Here is an 18,363-nt window from a genome sequence, read left to right on the forward strand (position 1 = left end):
CTAAAAGATCAGTGGGGATCTGATCTGTGAAATAATTTCTATTTGGTTGTAACAATTAACTATTTTTTTCTCTTTGGTAGAACATCTGTCTACCTAAATTGCTCAGACTTCTCATCCCACCACTGGGGATCAACAGTGAGTCTTTCAGCTTCAAGTCCAGCTCAGCAAGATACTTAGGAAAAACTGACAATACAGGTCAGATAGGTAGACTGGAAAAGTTTGCATTAGTGAGCAGTTCCTTAAACTATATTAGAGAGACATTAAAGTACAGTAATTCCAGTTAGAACAAAAGGAATAAATATAAGTTTAAGCATACCAATACTCTATACACCAGACCTGTGGTCTGAGAACAACTGCTCAACGCATCTGCAAAAGCTAATGAAGAAAAGTAAGATAACTGACACTGACTTTGAATTCATTCTAGTATTTGCCATTCTGTTTTTAAAATCTAAAGCCCCTATCTTCATGGGGACTATAGTTTTCCTTCAAAAAATAGGGCATCTAAAAATTAAACAATGAAATATTGTGCCTTACTTGCCATTCTACATCTAGTCTTTTACCTGAACTGAATTACTTCCAGCTCCATTTATGTACCATAGATGACCGCCACAATTGCACAATAAGTGCTTAATAGAAAAAGGACTTCACTAAGCTAGCAATCATGGAATTGTTTATATCAAAATCAGAATATTATGGAAACATCTAGCACATATTGCATGAACTGCTGGAAAGGTTACAGGAAAAAATAATTACAGTATTGCCAAAAATCAAGATAGGAAGTGTTGTAAAATATGCCAGTTCTCTCTTATGTGTCATCAGCTTGGACTAAAAAATATTGTCTGTTTCAGACCCAATGAAAAACTTAAAATTGCCTTTTTAACAATCTGTGTTTGCATCGTGCTGTGCAGTGAAAGAATCCTTCAAAGATTTGTAGTGAAGCAAATTAGTTTACTTCCTCTAGATGGTTATTCTGATTCATTAACGGACAGCTAGGATGGAGCCACAGAATAAAACTAGATCTGTAGGAGTTAAGTTACGAGCACATTTTGAGGAAGCTTTGTTTTCTTATCAAATGTTCTTGAGCAGTTAAATATACAGTCAAAGGAAAATTCATACAGCAGTTAACTAATGCTGATAACCTGAAAAAACATAAGGAGCACCCCATGACTGATTTCTACCCACTGCAAAAGGAAAAAAAGACAGAACATTTTTTTACATCTCTTTTTCAGTAAGGATTTTAATTTTACTATTAAATTGGAGAAATCCCTTTACAAACGGCAAGAAAAAGACTGATGATACTAGTGCAAAATTTAGAGAATCTAGAAACTATTTTTTGCATCAGTTCCTCAGCTACTTTTTAAATAATTAAATATTTCATGTGCCTTTCTTAGGGAATGTTTCTCTTATTCCCATACACAAGAGTCAGAAAAATAGCAGTTATAGCAGATCAACTGGCCATGTCAACAATGAAAGACTAAGCTTATGGTATTGCACAGTACATTGGAAAATGCACTGACAAAAGTGTCAAGGAAACTATGTTCCCCAAAGTCTTTCAGATTGCCCAGTTCTAGATACCTCTTCTACTAGGAAACAGTAATAGATCGAAATGCAGCAAGAGGGTCCTTGTAGCACTTCTTACTGTATGTGCCTGAAACCATAAAGAACAGGCAGATCTCTGAAGTGTTTTTTTTTTTCAAAACTTGGTATAGTCACCTGTAAACCTAGCACAGACACTTCAGTGGTATGGTGGTATATGGCCAACATATACGTTAATACAGCACTTTATGATGTTTGCTGTAAGGCTTTGGTAGAGGAAGAAGAAAAGACTGACACATGCAACTGTTGTAATCCCACATGATTCAGCACACAGCAATGCATACCCCTATGACATTAGCAGCTGAGCACTGACAGCTGGATGATGCACATAGCTCTGAATGTCATCATGTTTGTGTTTACAGCACTTCAACAAATTGAAAATAGCTGCAGAATGGGAATTTCTCTGGAATTTTATCTGAATGGCCTTCCAAACTCCTACCTAGTAGTTCTCTCAACAGGATGGACAGGCTGCAAATGTATTATTGGCAGCATAATGTATTATTGGCCACAGCTTCAAAGGCAACTGTTTTGACAACAATACCATCATGAGGAGTTGCTTCTCACATACACACATTCCAGCCCCTGCCCCCTTCCACGCTTTGTTGTGCTGGTATGCCTGGCTATGTGGTAGTGCAATAAACTGATCAGGTTAAAAATTACCATCATTGTTTCTTCACTCAGTTAGACTAGAGTAGTTCATTTGGAAGGGACCTCCAGAGATCATCTAGTCCAACTTCCTGACCGCTTCAAGGCTAACCAACAATGAAAACATATTATTGAGGGCATTGTCCAAATGCTTCTTGAACACTGACAGGCATGGGGCATCAACCACCTCACCAGGAAGCCTGTTCCAGTGTTGGACCACCCTCGCGGTAAATAAATGTTTCCTGATGTCCAGTCTGAGCCTCCTCTGGCACAGCTTTGTGCTATTCCCTCACGTCCTGTCATCGGTCACCAGGGAGCAAAGACCGACACCTCCCTCTCCATTCCCCTGCTCAGGAATTTGTAGCACAACGAGGTGATCTCTCAGCCTTCTTTTCTCCAGATTAGACAACCAGGGATCTTCGGCCTCTCCTCATAGGGCATGCCCTCCAGCCCTTTTATCAGCCTTGTTGCCCTCCTCTGGATACTTTTAAGGACCTTAACATCCTGTTTATATTGTGGAGACCTGAACTGTACACAATATTCAAGCTGAGGCTGCACCAAAGCTAAACATAGTGGGAGAATCACCAGAAGTGACTGGCTATGCTGTGTTTAATGCACCCCAAAGTGCGGTTTGGCCTCTTGGCTGCCAGGGCACACTGATGATTCATGTCGAGTCTGTTGTTGACCGGCACCCCAGATCCTTTCCTGCAGAGCCGCTCTCCAGCCACTTGTCTCCCAGCTGTTACTTTTAGCAATGAGAAATTCTCTTATCTTGCTTATTGGGTGGTTTCACAGAAATGTGAGCTATCTTAGCTATGTGGAGCATACGCCATAGGAAAAAGAGAGGAGTGCACCAAAAGCAGGGGCAGTGAGTACTTATGGATGGCACTGCCACTGTAGCATTTTGTGAAACTGCCTCTTAACTTTATGCAGCATGTCAGTTACAGAATAGCCTACAGAATATATGGACTTTGGATGGTAACCAGCTGGAAAGGTGGCCTTCCTAATTCAAAATCTACTTTAAAAAAATTAGGTTTGTTTGTTGACTAAATGATTTTATATGTACTTTTGTCTTAATATTGTTATGTTGGAGGGAAAATGGAGACTGTAATTTAAAAATGTGTGATCTGTTATCATAGTAATATATATATTTATATATGTATAGGAAATGCATTATTTAATACAGCATATTATGCTTGTATCTTGCTAACATTTCATAGGAAGAAAAGATGTTAGTTTACATTCTGAGAAAAAAATAAATATTTTATACATTGTAACCACAGTAAAATTCAAAGATAATTTATTGATGTATATAAGACAGAAAAGCACTGAGAATAGAGTAACGCAGACTCTCAATTTTGTAGCAGAATAGGTGCTGATGAAACAATTGCTTAAGATGCACTGTCTTCCTTTGAATCGCATGTCTAGATTGTAATTGTATTTGGCCGTTCATCAGATTCTGGAAATCCATGTGCATATATTCTCAGGACCATTTTAACATCCAACACCTTCATCTGCTTTTTCAATCAAGCATTAACAACATCATCTTATTTAAGACATGTTTCTGACAGTTTTTCTATAGCCAGTAAAGTTTTGAGGAGCTTTAAAAACACTGCTCATCCAGACAACCCAACAGTATTGCAGAATTATGGTCTCTGTATTCCAAGCTCCCCAGGCAATACTATAAATACGAGATTTTTTACTGATAGCCCTGGAAAATGAATCTACTTTCTGTATGAGTATAGGCCAACACATCAGCAGACACTTGGACTGCCACTAAATGAGCAGGACTAGCTATTCCAGTTCAATCTTCTGCTTAATAAGCTTTCTCAGGCAGTGGAAAAGACTGCCAAATATTTTCTAGTGCACTACTTTGCCTAATGGAAAGGTCTACTACAAAAACATAACTCCTGACAAACAGTTGTCCAACTATTACTTAATAGCCTGCAAAAAAGTGTTTCACAATCCTCTGATGAAATACATTTCAGTGATAGTTTCACCTGAAAATTATTCTAGACATTTTTGAACAAAGTTATCACTCTACTACCTTGAGATCTTGAGAGTGAAAAATATAATTGCCTTCAGATTGTGTCATTTTTCTATAACAATATCCCCACAACAAATACATTTAACGCAACTCATATTTTCTCATCTTTACTGAGCACTTGTGCTTTGGGATAAAATTAGGCATTCTGAATCTCAGTCTCAAGACAATTTACTGTAAATCCAAAAGATATCACATGAACCAAATAAGACTGTCAAGAAAACAGAACAAATCAAACTTGAAATGACTCACCACTGAAACATGTGCTGTGCCTACATGCGGTCATCTTGTGTTCAACAAATGGCTGTAATTAACAATTATAAAAAATTAAATACAGTGAATTTCTGCATGAGTTCAGTTAGCATTGCTACGCTGTAGAAGAGCGTTGCATAGCAGAGGCAGAAGCACTGTAGTTTACCAGTGGATTGTTTGCTGTGGGGGTTTTTAGGACTATTTGAGCTGAAAATGAAGAGGATGATTACATATGGAAAATATTTTATTGCTTTGAAAAGCTATTTCTGATGTAACAGCATATTGAAGTTTTCGGATATGTTTTCAAACTGTTAGAATTTGTTATAACAATTATTTCAGGGTTTTCTCTACAAATTGTAACATCATCATGTTGCTAGCTAAAGGTAATGCTGTTTTCATTTTCTTGCAAAATTATTCTTTCAGTAATTTGTCCTTTGACCAAAATAATGCTACATTTGCTCACAGGAAGCTTCAGCTTCATTTATGTAAATGTCTAAATACCAGTGTCAGGTACCAAAATCGTCTCCAGCTCCACCTTTTCATGTCAGGACTCAAACTCTTATTTTCATTTTGAAACGCTACTGTCATACAGGCATTGGCCTCTTCTTATGTAGAGGGTGTTGCTCTGCTCTCCTTTCTTGCCATTAGGGTTCAGACGCCTCCTAAACCTCTGTTTATTCTGGGAACTGTTGCCTTTTTTTTTCTTTTTTTTTTTTTTTTTTCCTAAGCAGCAGTTTCATTCCCCAAGAGGGAAATGTATTCTTTACTCTGAAAGAAACACTTTTTTACTAAGTTGTGGAAGCACAGAACCTCTATATCCAGATAAGGTATCTGATTTCAGGTATACTGTTGTCTGAACAAAGACTTAGGGCAGGCTGGCTCCAATTGTATGAACACAGGCATATTTAAAAGATACTCTTAACACAAGGATCGTAAAGAGCTTGTAGGCATAGAGAACACCCATAAATGCTGAGCACTGTGCTCTGCATGCACTACTGTGCAAAATATAGATAACCACCTGTCAGTATGACAGATGCACCCCATGTTGCTAAAGCAAACATGAGATAATATTACAGAAGTACCAAGTATTTCTGTAATATACAATCTCATTAAGAATATTCTGTTCCTTCTCTTATTTTCCTACATGGAGGATCCATGTAGGTTTATGGTGCCCATAGACCAATTTTGCCACAAAGTTATTCCTTAAATACTTAAAACCTCAGCAACAAAAAGAACTTCCCCTTACAAATATATTTTTGTAGCAACTATTTAGTCATTAAGAAAAAGTCACAACTAAGAAGAGACAGAGTACCCCCCCCAAAAAAGTGCAACATTCAAGTTAAGCAAAAGAGGGGCATTTACTTTGAGAAGTGAACATGACTTGCCAGTGCTGCTTAGTTCCCTCTTGCCTGTTGCTCTTCCATTATTCTGCCCGTCTTCTCACACAGACCAGGCTTTCCGATAGTACCTGAGATAAGGATGCTAATTGATCCTCATGATAGGATTCCCAGCACATCAGCCATGGTGTTTTCCCATACAATACAGATGGTTGGAGAGAATGCTCTCTTCTTGGGTGAATTCTGAGGTGAACGAATTACAGTGCAGTTGAACAGACTTAGATGAGAGGTGGGGAATAGTCCAGGGAATTACCAGGTAAACATCTTTGTGAGATGGAAGAAATTGAAGGAGGAGATTGGAAGGGTTTTTTTTTGTGTGTGTATTGCTGTATTGAAAATAAAAACATATAGAGGCAAATGATTTCAACAATGGCATATATACATATATCACATACATATGTACGCACATGGAGATTGCTGTCCTCTAGCTGTTACATACCTGCAAGTCACTCTCTTCTAATGTTTTTGGTCAAATTATGCCCTCTGCTGACAAAATGACTGATTTCAATTTCAGAGGAGCCTGTGATTTCATGATCCAGGGTATGGGCTTGGGTCTATCTTGACTATTCAACATCATTTAACGTAATTTATCTACTTGCATCATGCTGGCTCAGGTCCTGAAATAGTTCTAGTTCAGGACAAAAGATTATTTTTACCTGAAATTAAACCAGAAATAAGTTCCTTTGCTACACGGAACATGCAGGCTCCAAACATAAATGAGGATGCCTTCCAGCAAGTGTGTGACACTCAATTGTGATTCAAGGCTTCAGTGGCTTCTATGACCCCCTCAAAGAGCCTACATACTATATAGAGTCCCAAATGATACCTTTTTAGTTAACTACCACCTTGCAGCCTGAGCTTCATTGTACTTCCTACCGTTTCCTTCCCATGGCAGAGCTCTTAACCCCATCTTTTCCACAGCATACTCTGGTGTGCTGACTTCCCAACCCTTCTCCTTTCCTTCTGTGTCCTATACTTTCCTTCCCCTTCCTTCCTGTGTAGTCTTTGTTTTCCTGCAGTGAAAATGCCTAGCTTCCCCCTCCTCAATAGCAAGATCAACCAGGTGTGAGTAGAGACCCTAAAGTGACAGGCAGCCTCATGCAACACTGATAATGGGTGAGACTACCTGGGGACAGTACTAGGAAGGAGCTAAAATTGTCAAGTAATAACCTTATACTAAGCACAAAACCATGTAGATAAATAAATCTGCTGGATATTCAAGTGTGGCACTTGCCTGGAAATTTAATGGCCCTGAGACAGAACATTGTGGGTTGCTTCCAAAAAATCCCACTTACAAATTTTTTGTGATCATTTTTGTTAGGATCTGTATGTGTGTGTATGCATATATTTGTTTACCTATTATTAAAAACAAAACAAGACCCCAAAACAAACAAAAAAACCCTGCTGTTGAAAACAGTCCACCTAGGACTGTACTTTGAGAAGCACAGCTGTGTCCTTTCCCCACAAACAAGAAGGACAACTTCCACACGTGTATGCAATAAAACTGTATTTTTGTGTGTTTTTGAGTGTTTTTTTTTTTTTTTTAATACAGACATTTGTACACTTTCTTACAAAACTGCAGCTAACTACAACTTTTCTTAAATCATTTTTGGTCGGCAAGTACTGTAAAATCTTTGTGTGCAATTATAATGTATTTACAGGGCCTCATGTTAGTGATTTTCAATGATTATTACAATAATGTCACACACTCTCAACATAAAACATGGCTTAAGATAAATATATTAGTAAATAAATATTCTGAGAACATATTTCCATAAATGAAATGTGCTGCTATACATATACAGAATATATACAAGATGTTTTCTAGCTTTTAAAACATTTTAAAAATGGTAATGAAGGAGAAAGAGCCCTTTGACCATATTACAAATCTTTACAGCAAATTTTATACAAAACAATTTTAAGTGCTATAAGATAACTTTTAAAACATTTTAAATAGTGCCTCATGAGCCAAACACAATGACAACTTTTCATGTAAGTAGTAGAAAGGCATTTTGTTATAAAAACCATCTATCACGGCCGGCTGGCCTATAGATTGTATAGACACATACAGGTAGCAGGGAATTAACTAAATGTTGAATATAAAACCAAACACGGAAACCAAGTGTAGGGTATATCTGTATGGTAAGGCCTGCAGAGACTGTTGTACTGGCAAAGATTTCCACAACATGTGAATGAGACCAGTACATCCAGGAACACCCTAAGCCAGAACATTCAAATACCGTTTTTTATAACCACATTTTACCACAACATGCTGTGCAGTTACAGAGTACAATGCATTGTAGGTGGCCTTAGATAATGCCGCACAAAACACCAAGCAAAATAACCCAGGCAGTACACCATAACTTGTAAAATGATTTTCTTTTGAGTGGAGGAAGGAGAAAGGTAAGACTTTAAAAAAAAATCTTTTAGAGTTTATTCTCCCAACACATACCACTTAGTACAGTCATTCAGAGAATGAGTAAGTTTTCAATAAACTTCATACACAGAAAATGTGTTTATTTTAATTATTATTTCAATTTTATACCCAGATATTGTCTTGTATGAATTCTCTGAATAGCTGGATTTGGTTGTTCATTTAGAGAGATCTAATGTGAACTCCTTTCAACACAGTTTTTTTTCCCTAATTTATTGAGTATAAAAAGTAAAAGTAAACAAACATATTTCTTGTTTCTTGGTTATTTGCTTCTTTTAAAATATTTGGGATTATAAAGAAAACAAGTTAACTTTTCTGGTTCTCACAATTAGCCCAGTGCTGTCAAGGACATTTTGTTTGAAAATGTAACATGAACTTTTTTTCATGTCTTTTAAATATCTCCCATGTGTACTGAACTTTAGTCAATTTTTTTTTTTTTTTTGGAAGACTGGCAATGTGGGCATTAACTAAGCAGTTTCCCTTTAGGAGAATTCCTGCTGAGAATACACCAGACACTGTGTCCTCAGGCACATGCAGCATGACAGGCAATTTAAACCATGCTATGGTAGCCTCTTACTCAGAAGCCGCTGTTTCCACAGGAAACAATTGCTATCAGAAGTGATGACGTACATTATCTCATGATAACAAACGTCCCCACTAGTACAAGAACAAAAGGATGTGCCCAGGCTAATGGAGTACAGAGAACACTCTGTACACAAGACAAAAATGAAACACAACTAACTGGGCCCAAGAAACCTTTAAAATAAATCAATCTATGGAAGCTACATCAACCACAGCAAAGAAGGAAACAATGACTAAAACAAGTCCTCATTTTCCCACGTGCACAACGGGTGACAAGCACTGCTTCCCTTAGGCGTGCTTGCAGGCTATAAGGAAACAAGGCATCAGACCAATTCCCAAAATGAGCCAGGCAAGCTACAAGCCCCCCTGCAAGCTCTGTTTTCCTGCATATGCCAGCATTTTTCACATCCAGAAGAGGGGCTACAAGTGCCTGAAAAACTTCCTATGAAAGGCAAGATTTGTCATCTACAAAGGTTTCACCCTTTCTAAGCACTTTCTTCTACCATCTGTTTGAGGGAAGGGCCCACAACATTCTTCACCAGTCAGAAGATACAATGAGGTCTGTGTTTTAGCAGGAAGTGGGAATGAGAATATTCTGAGCTACCTGTTTCCCTACCCCCAATCTGTTAAAACTAATCACAATGGCAGGAGACCCTTCCTAGCCAAATCATCAGAGCAGCATGAAAGGGGGGGAGGGGAGAGGAAGAAGGAGACAGTCCAATCCTTCACCTCCCTCAAAATCGCTTGTATAACTTGTTGGCTACTAGGATTTGCTACTAGGATTAGTTGGTATCTGAACATCCATTCAGCAGCTGTATCCCTCTGGACTACTTTATTTCAAGGTGCTATCTGGTTTCTAAGGCAGGTGTGTAGCCCTGAGCTTATCAAAAGCTGGACTCCTTTAAGTAGGAGGTAACAGCATCTACACATAGCCTGGCTTATTTAACAGACCATGTTACTTCTCAGCAAGAGCTGACATAGTCACTTCTAAAAAGAAAATATAAATAACACTTTGTCATTAATATAGAAATGGCACTAGAGCTCAGAATGCTCCATACCATGTCCCACATGGGCTTTGCACACCAATGGAGGCCTGAAGGCTTCAGGCAAGACGGAGAAAGGAGATCAAGGTGATGTGGACACAGAGGAAGAGAAAGTGGGGAAAGTGGGGGAGGGACTTCTCCACATTACCACTTTTGTGTGTTTGTCAAAGCTTAAAAAAAATGGAGTCCATGAGAATTTGGAGTCTTTCATAAGCTCCACTTCTCCACCTGGTGTCATCTGGACAGGTCTAATCACTGATCCGGCTTCTCTCCATGGGATGAGATCCAGCACCTGAAGGATAAAGAAATAGTAATTGGTTAAAACTAAGGAAAATTGCATCTAGAATATTGCATCCTATTTTGGGGCCCCCAGAACATGACACTGGCTGAATCAAGTTCAGCAGACAGACAAGATGCTCAGAGGGCTGAAGAACTTGCCCTTTGACAAGAGGCTGAGGGAGTGGGTTTATTCTGTCTCCAGAAGAGAAGGTGTTGGGGGAACCCCCTAACAGATTGCAACACCTATGTGGTGAATGTCATGGAGATAGAGCCAGAGTCTTCACAGTGATGCACAGTGGACAAGAGGTAACAGGCTTTAGCTGAGACATTAAATGTTCAGACTGGATCTAAGGAAAATCTTTTCACCACAAGGACAGTCAGTCACTGGAACAGGAGCCCTGAAACTCTGGCAGTTTCCATTCAAACCTGCCAAAGCTGTCAAGAGTGGCACAGTGTTCCTGGCTGTGAGAGCTCTAATGGGGACCTGATACTAGCAATCACTTTTCACCCTCTCCTCCCTTCCCCACAAAGTATGTGTATGAAAGCTCTTAAAGTTAGGTGGTAAACTATAATCTATCCCTCTAGCACTGGCCAAATAAGTACAGGTAACAGGAGAGTAACACTCTTGGGTGAAGAATTCGTTGATAACCCACTCTTAAGAAAAAGATGGCAGTAACCTCTATGTCTGCATATACCTGTGAAACTAGCAGGGATCTTGCATATCATATGCTAGAACAGAAAGGTACAGTAATGAAAAAAGCACACAGATTACCTGTGGTCTTTGTGGTCACTGTCAGCTTCTGGGTGTTCGGAATGGGACTAGGAAAGAGCATTCTGGCTTCCTCTTCCTGAGAGCAGTTCTGCTGAAGGAAAGATGTTGCCTCGTAGCACACCTCCCTCTCATCCTGTACCTCTCCTATACCTTGGCAGTGCAGGTAAGTATCTAGTTCAGGTGTCCCATCCCAGGAACTACAGCTACCTGTGTGGGTCCCTTGGCACTCTGTAGGTAGGATCAGCTCACAGTCTCTGTCTTCAGGAATGATGGGGATGCGTTGACCCAGATCACATATACCCTTATAGCAGCTTGGCAAGGTGTCATCAGGAAGCGTGTACTGCACATTCACTGCATAGTCTTCTGTATAGCAGCCACCACCTCCACTGCCACTGTTGCTACTACAGGCTACCTGCTTCTCTTCATAGAAGCAACAGGGCAACCCTTCGTATTTCACCCCATCTGTCCTATGCAAGTGGTCTGAGTTAATACTGTACAAGCCTTGGGTATTCCCTGACTGTGGTTCTATCCCTGGGCCACATGCCCCCCACAGCGGAGAGCTCAGGAAGAGTGCACTACAGTCAGCTGTCCCATTTCTAGGCTCCAGGGCAGAGTGCTGGAGTTCAAGGCAGCATGCACATGCTTGCTCCATAAGTGGCCCTGCTATCTCTGGATTCTTCCAGTTCATTTTAACATCCAAAGCAGCACCAGGAGCAGCCTCAGGTCCTCCCTCTGAGGTAGTGCCATTTAGATCCCTGTGCTCTAGTGAGGAATTACTACTATAGTTCATATCCATGCTGCAATTAGACAGTTGGTCCCCTGAGGAAGAAGCTGGCACAGGCCGGCAGTCAGCACCCACCAGACTGTGAGCATGAGCTGGAAGCTCGTCCTGATGGGGGCCCTCCAAGAGAACAATTGCACCCCTGTTTGCACCACCAACCTCACCCACTCGGCAAGGGCTCTTACTGCGGTAAATGTATGGGTCATAGTCACTGCTCAAAGAGCTGCGGAAGGTGGAACAGCTCCCATAAACACCTTGGTTGCTGACCTCGGTGCAGTCAACCATGGAATCACTAGAGGAACAGTGGCACTGACCAGAACTGCTGCTGCTGCTGTCACTCCCAGGGCAGTCAGCCAAATATCCACTGCACACTGAACGATGACCGTGATAGCAGCTAAAGCTGGAGGTACTGCCACTCTCCAAGCGAGATGAGGGCACTACGTGTACCACAGGAGGGAAAAGCATGCTGCTACCAGGCTGAAAGGCACGGGAAGGACCCTTTGAGGAAATGCCAGCTGAAGGCTGTCCATCTTGCTCAGGGTAACTAAGGCCTTGGAAGTAGTAGTGCTGATACATGGTCTCATATTGGGAAAAGCATGCTGCTTTGGAAAAGTTGCGCCCTCCAAACTTGGGTCTTCGGAAGTTGTGAGCTGGAGAATAAGCCCTATGTTCCAGGCTACAGTGATGTGTGTTTAAAGCATGGTCCAAATGAATAGGCTGATAACTTCGGATATAGGCTGCAGACTGGGCTTGGTAGAGGCTCTGTTCACCATGTCTCTCAACTGTAAGTACCGTGATAGGGTTTCCATGAGGGTCCATGCTTGTCCGGGTGGGATATGCGGTTATCTGGTTTGCTCTGTGCACTCGGCCTGGGTAATGGACAGGTAGAATCACCCTCTGCTGCCGGCTGCGTGCTGAGTTGATGGATTCCAGACAGACTGGACCTGTGTTTCCCTTCTTCTGTTCTGAATGTGAGAAGTAAGAGTGGAGAAGTAGGAGTGCAAGGGAATAAAGGTAAAAGACTTTATGTAACAAAATATATTGTTCTGAATTTAGTTACATTATGCATACAACAAAGTTTAAAAAAAAAAGTACCAACATTTTGCGGAAAAGAAAAAATACGATAACTCTCAAAAATAAGTCAAGAGCATCTGTCTGAAAGCCTTTGAAAAACTCAATTGTATTTGCATGAAAATGAAAAAAAAAAAGTAAAGTAATTGCAGATACTGTTCTTGTATATGGAAAGTTTTTTGCTTACACAGCAATCCTGATCTTGCAGGTTAAGAGCATGGCTGGTAGTCATTGCTTTTGTTTTCACCTTACACATCTGTACTGGGTCTGGCTGGGATGTAATTAACTTCCGCTGCAGCGGCCCATATAGTGTTATGCTCTGTACTTGCACCTAAAACAGCATTGATATCACACCATTGTTTTGTCTATTGCTGAGCAATTGCTGGCACAACATCAAGACTTCCTCCAACCCCCACCCCAAGCCAGTAAGCTGGGGGTGGGCAAGAAGTGGGGACGGGACATCACCAGGGCAGCTGACCTAAACCAACCAAAGGGATATTCCATACCACATGATGTCACACTCAGCAATAAAAGGTAGGAAAGGGGAAGGGGGAACTCTCGTTATGAAGATGTCTGTCCTCACAAAATAATGCTATGTGTATTGAGGACCTGCTTCCAGGGGTGTGGCCAAACATTGCTTGTTGATGGGAAGTAGAGATATTTTTTTTTCTCTCTGTGCTACTTCACAGACTTTGCTTGCTTTTTGCTTTTTCCTTTATGTTTCCTTTTTTTTTTTTTTTTTCTCCTTTCCAGCACACTTTCTTCTACCCCTCTTCTGAGGAGGAGGGGGAATGAGAGAGCAGTCGTGGTGGAGTTCAGCTGCCCAGCAAGGTAAAACCACCACAACATTACATTACGTAAATCTGTATTAATATAAGACTTTTCAGACTTACCAAAAAGAAAACATACTAAATTATTATAAAATAATTCTATTAAACTTAAGTGTCCTAGCTGTGTTCATAGGTCACATGCTGCCCTCTGCTGGACATAGCACCCACAAGGAAAAGACCGAAATGTGGCCTGTTATTTCAGGGTATGTAGTCATTTTTTAAAGAACTTAGCCCTAACTGTATTTCTAGGGTTGCATTACAATAAATACTATGGGCTGTATGGAGATTTACATATAGGCACTATTTCATCTTGTAAGCTTCGAAGTCCATAGTGGGTGACACAGCTGAGTATCTGCACCTTAGCAGCAACACTTACCTATGATGTTATGACGGCAGTGAGGACAGGTATGATGCTGCAGTAACCAAGGATCCACACATTTCTTGTGAAATCGGTGAGTGCAGGGAATGACACGCAGCTCCTACAGGAACAGATAAAGGGACATGAAAAGTACTGGTGCCTAATGAGTGAATCCTCGCAGATTATTCCTACTTTTTTCAACCTAGCTACTGAACAGATTTGGAGTTCCTAGTCTCCCCAGACTAATTCCTAGTCTTGAAGCAGAAATCATTACAAATCTTTGATCACTTTGACTACCCATTTCTGAAACACCTTCATTTCCAACATACCTTCTGTGAAATGAGTGAATCAAAAATGCAGTATTCAATGTGAGAGCATGACTAAACTTACAATTGACATAACTGTTTTCTGTTCAGTTCTCCAGACTTCCCCTTCTCATTCCTTATAACCGATTTGCCTTTTTGACCACCACAAAGTACTGAGTTGCTTTCGCAAAGCTATCTAGAACATTCTCAAGATCTTGCTCCAGAATGGTGATGCTCACCTCACAACCCATCACCATATAAATGCGAAGCTACCCTTTGCTCTTCCCTTCCCTATGTGCATCACTTCACACTGAAGTTCATGCATGAATCTACTGTCCAGTCAGTTTTGAAGAGCCTTTCCGAAGTTCTTGTCTGCCATCACCTTTGCTACTCTGACTAATTTCCGATCAGCTAACTACATTAAATTTCTACAAGCTACATTAAATTGTAGCTTGTAGCACTCAAATATTGCACCTTTAAAGAGTATGGATCTTTTATGAATCATTTCAGACTAAAATGTCCCCAACTCATTTTTAAATGGAAGTTTAAAACTTATTGACTGCTTCTATTCTAAGGCGCCTACCTTCTATTTCATCCTTTCATTACTTCCTCTGTATAGAACCACGTCAGAGAAGGCAAGCATTGACATCAATGCAGAGATGCTAACTAGGAGCTGAAAACCAGTTCCTAAACCTTGGCAGGAACCCTGCTTCTCCTCTGGTTTCTCAGTGCTGTGTACTTAACACTTCAAAGACAAGGTACCATCAGAGCTTGAGAAGCAAAACACAAAATGTATCCCTTATGTCCAACAGAGCTTGCATGTACCATCACCTTAGATAGCACACAATTTGTTAAGAATACCCAGAGAATTAAATGCTGAGGCTACCCTGACTTCTTTACCTGTTCTTCCTCAAAAAAGCAGCTTGATGGAAGTATCAACTTGAAAAATGAGATCCCTCACCTCTCACAGAATCATCTAGGTTGGAAGAGACCTCCAAGATCACCGAGTCCAACCTCTGACCTAACACTAACAAGTCCTCCACTAAACCGTATCACTAAGCTCTAAATCTAAACGCCTTTTAAAGACCTCCAGGGATGGTGACTGAACCACTTCCCTGGGCAGCCCACTCCAATGCCTAACAACCCTTTCAGTAAAGAAGTTCTTCCTAATATCCAACCTAAACCTCCCCTGGTGCAACTTTAGCCCATTCCCCCTCGTCTGGTCACCAGGCACGTGGGAGAATAGACCAACCCCCACCTCGCTACAGCCTCCTTTAAGGTACCTGTAGAGTGCGATAAGGTCGTCCCTGAGCCTCCTCTTCTCCAGACTGAACAAACCCAGCTCCCTCAGCCGCTCCTTGTAAGACTTGTTCTCCAGACCCCTCACCAGCTTCGTTGCCCTTCTCTGGACTCGCTCGAGCACCTTGATGTCCTTCTTGTAGCGAGGGGCCCAAAACTTAACGCAGTACTCGAGGTGCAGCCTCACCGGAGCCGAGTACAGGGGGACAGTCGCTTCCCTAGCCCTGCTGGCCACAGTTTCTTATGCAAGCCAGGATGCTGTTGGCCTTCTTGGCCACCTGAGCACACTGCTGGCTCATATTCAGCTGACTATCAACCAATACTCCCAGGTCCTTCTCTGCCAGGCAGCTTTCCAACCACCCATCTCCCAGCCTGTAGCACTGCTTGGGGTTGTCGTGCCCCAAGTGCAGGACCCGGCACTTGGCCTTGTTGAACTTCATACAGTTGGCCTCAGCCCATCGGTCCAGCCTATCCAGATCCTCCTGCAGAGCCTTCCTGCCCTCGAGCAGAGCGACACACGCACCTAACTTGGTGTTGTCTGCAAACTTACTGATGGTGCACTCGATCCCCTCATCCAGATCATCGATAAAGATATTAAAGAGAACTGGCCCCAGTACTGAGCCCTGGGGGATGCCACTAGTGACCGGCCTCCAACTGGATTTGACTCCATTCACCACAACTCTCTGGGCCCGGCTACCCAGCCAGTTTCTAACCCAACGAAGCATATGCCAGTCCAAGCCAAGAGCAGCCAGTTTCTCAAGGAGAATGCTGTGGGAAACGCTGTCAAAATCCTTACTGAAGTCAAGGTAGACCACATCCACAGCCTTTCCCTCATCCACCAAGCGCGTCACTTGGTCATAGAAGGAGATCAGGTTCGTCAAGCAGGACCTGCCTTTCATAAACCCATGCTGACTGGGCCTGATCACCTGCTTGCCCTGCAGGTGCCGCGTGATGACACTCAAGATAATCTGCTCCATAAGCTTCCTTGGCACTGAGGTCAAACTAGCAGGCCTATAGTTTCCCGGGTCAACCTTCTGGCCCTTCCTGTAGGTGGGCGTCACATTTGCTAGCCGCCAGTCGCCTGGGACCTCCCCTGATAGCCAGGACTGCTGATAAATGATGGAAAGCGGCTTGGCCAGCTCTTCCGCCAGTTCTCTCAGCACCCTCGGGTGGATCCCATCCGGCCCCATCGACTTGCGTACATCCAAGTGCTGTAGCAGGTCGCCAACCATTCCCTCATGGATTGTGAAGGCCACATCCTGCTCCCCATCCCCTTCCACCAGCTCAAAAGTCCTTTAGATTTTCATTGGGAGCTGCGGAATGCATTTGAGGCTGAGCTGGCTACTCAATGGAATTCATCTGGCAAATGGCACAACTTCAATATACAATGCATCTAACAACCAGCCATATATCACAGTGCTAAAGTAAATCAGCTACTTTCTCAGTTTACACTGAAGAAACCATCTATCCTTTACCTCCCCATCAATGTACTTCTCCAAGCAGATGGCACAGTCAGAGGTGGAGCTGCTACTGAGTGTATCCAGTGCACCACAGCTATCTTCCCGGTGCCCCTTACTTTTGGACTTAAACTTCCTGGTCTCCATTTTTTCCAGTGCTTGCACTGCAAGCCTGTTCATGGAATTCTAGAACAGAAGAAGAAGAAAAAAAAAAAGGCAATGCTGCTGCGTATGAAACTGTAGTGTAGTAGCAGAGAAACACTGCCATATCAATTTAATGTATCTTACCAAATCACATCAGGCCCAAACTAAGGTACAACTTAATAAATGAACCAGAGAGTATCCTAATTAGAATTTAGATCAGAAGCCTCATGAAAAGAATGTATGCCACCTGCAGTAGTGAGAATGATGAGCTGCTTTGGACTGAAACAGGGTGAAAGTGCTCACAATTGGGATACTCTGCAACTGTTCAATTGATAGGCAACAACTATACGAGGCATCATACAAGATGTGGTCTGGTGCTTTTTAAAACTGTAAATATTGACTGTAATGCCACATTATGCTGCTATAACCATATTACCAGAAACAGTACTTCAGACAGGAATTAAAATGAAATGCTACTGAATGAACTGCATTATTCCCCCAGCAATTCAGTAAGATCAGTAAGATCTTAAGAAAGATCAGTAAGAAGAAAGATCATTAAGAAAGATCGGATCAGTAAGAAAGTTAGGAAGGGGATGGATTACTTTTCACTATAGAATTTATCCTCTCTCTTTCTGAGACTCATACTATATGCTGTTGGCTCATAACATCTTTGAACTCCTGCTCAGCATGTCCAAGGCAATATTTCTAAACATCTGTTGGGCTTTGCATTCCTTTTACATGTATATCCATGTACTGGACTGTTTAAAACTACAAACTTCCATTAGCTTCCATTTGCTTTCCCTTTCATGTTTAACAGGACAAATTCAAAATATCTCATCTAGAGTTACTCCTAAACAAACTTTTTACCTTGCAACCTTCTCCGATGAAGAATCAAAAGATATTATTCTATTGAAAAGAGTTGTGATTTCTTCTCATTCATTCCTGATATTCTCCTCACAATACATCATTTGAGCTTGGACTTCTGTTGAAGCACACTAGTGTTACTGATAAATCAGCCTCTGAAAAAACAGAAATTCTCTTCCTTCCCAAAGGCTAAATGGACTGCTTCTGTAC

The 18,363-nt window shown here is 41.4% G+C and overlaps 1 protein-coding gene across 9 annotated transcripts in view; it reads right to left on the reverse strand.

The window, feature by feature from the left end:
* Positions 1-7,424: 7,424 nt before the first annotated feature.
* The window catches only part of ZNRF3 (zinc and ring finger 3), a 113,412-nt gene continuing 102,473 nt past the window's right edge, over positions 7,425-18,363 (reverse strand). For all 9 annotated transcript variants that reach the window (XM_083804600.1, XM_083804601.1, XM_083804599.1 and 6 more), the window contains 4 exons: positions 17,164-17,331; positions 14,103-14,205; positions 11,045-12,790; positions 7,425-10,285 (listed from right to left, as the gene is read on the reverse strand). In XM_083804600.1, coding sequence (XP_083660726.1) covers positions 10,242-10,285; positions 11,045-12,790; positions 14,103-14,205; positions 17,164-17,331 — 2,061 coding nt within the window. In that variant the 3' untranslated portion in view covers positions 7,425-10,241. The remainder of the gene's footprint in view (positions 10,286-11,044; positions 12,791-14,102; positions 14,206-17,163; positions 17,332-18,363) is intronic.

Source organism: Anser anser (assembly GCF_964211835.1).
Source record: "Anser anser genome assembly, chromosome: 18".
Classification (NCBI taxonomy): Eukaryota; Metazoa; Chordata; class Aves; order Anseriformes; family Anatidae; genus Anser; species Anser anser.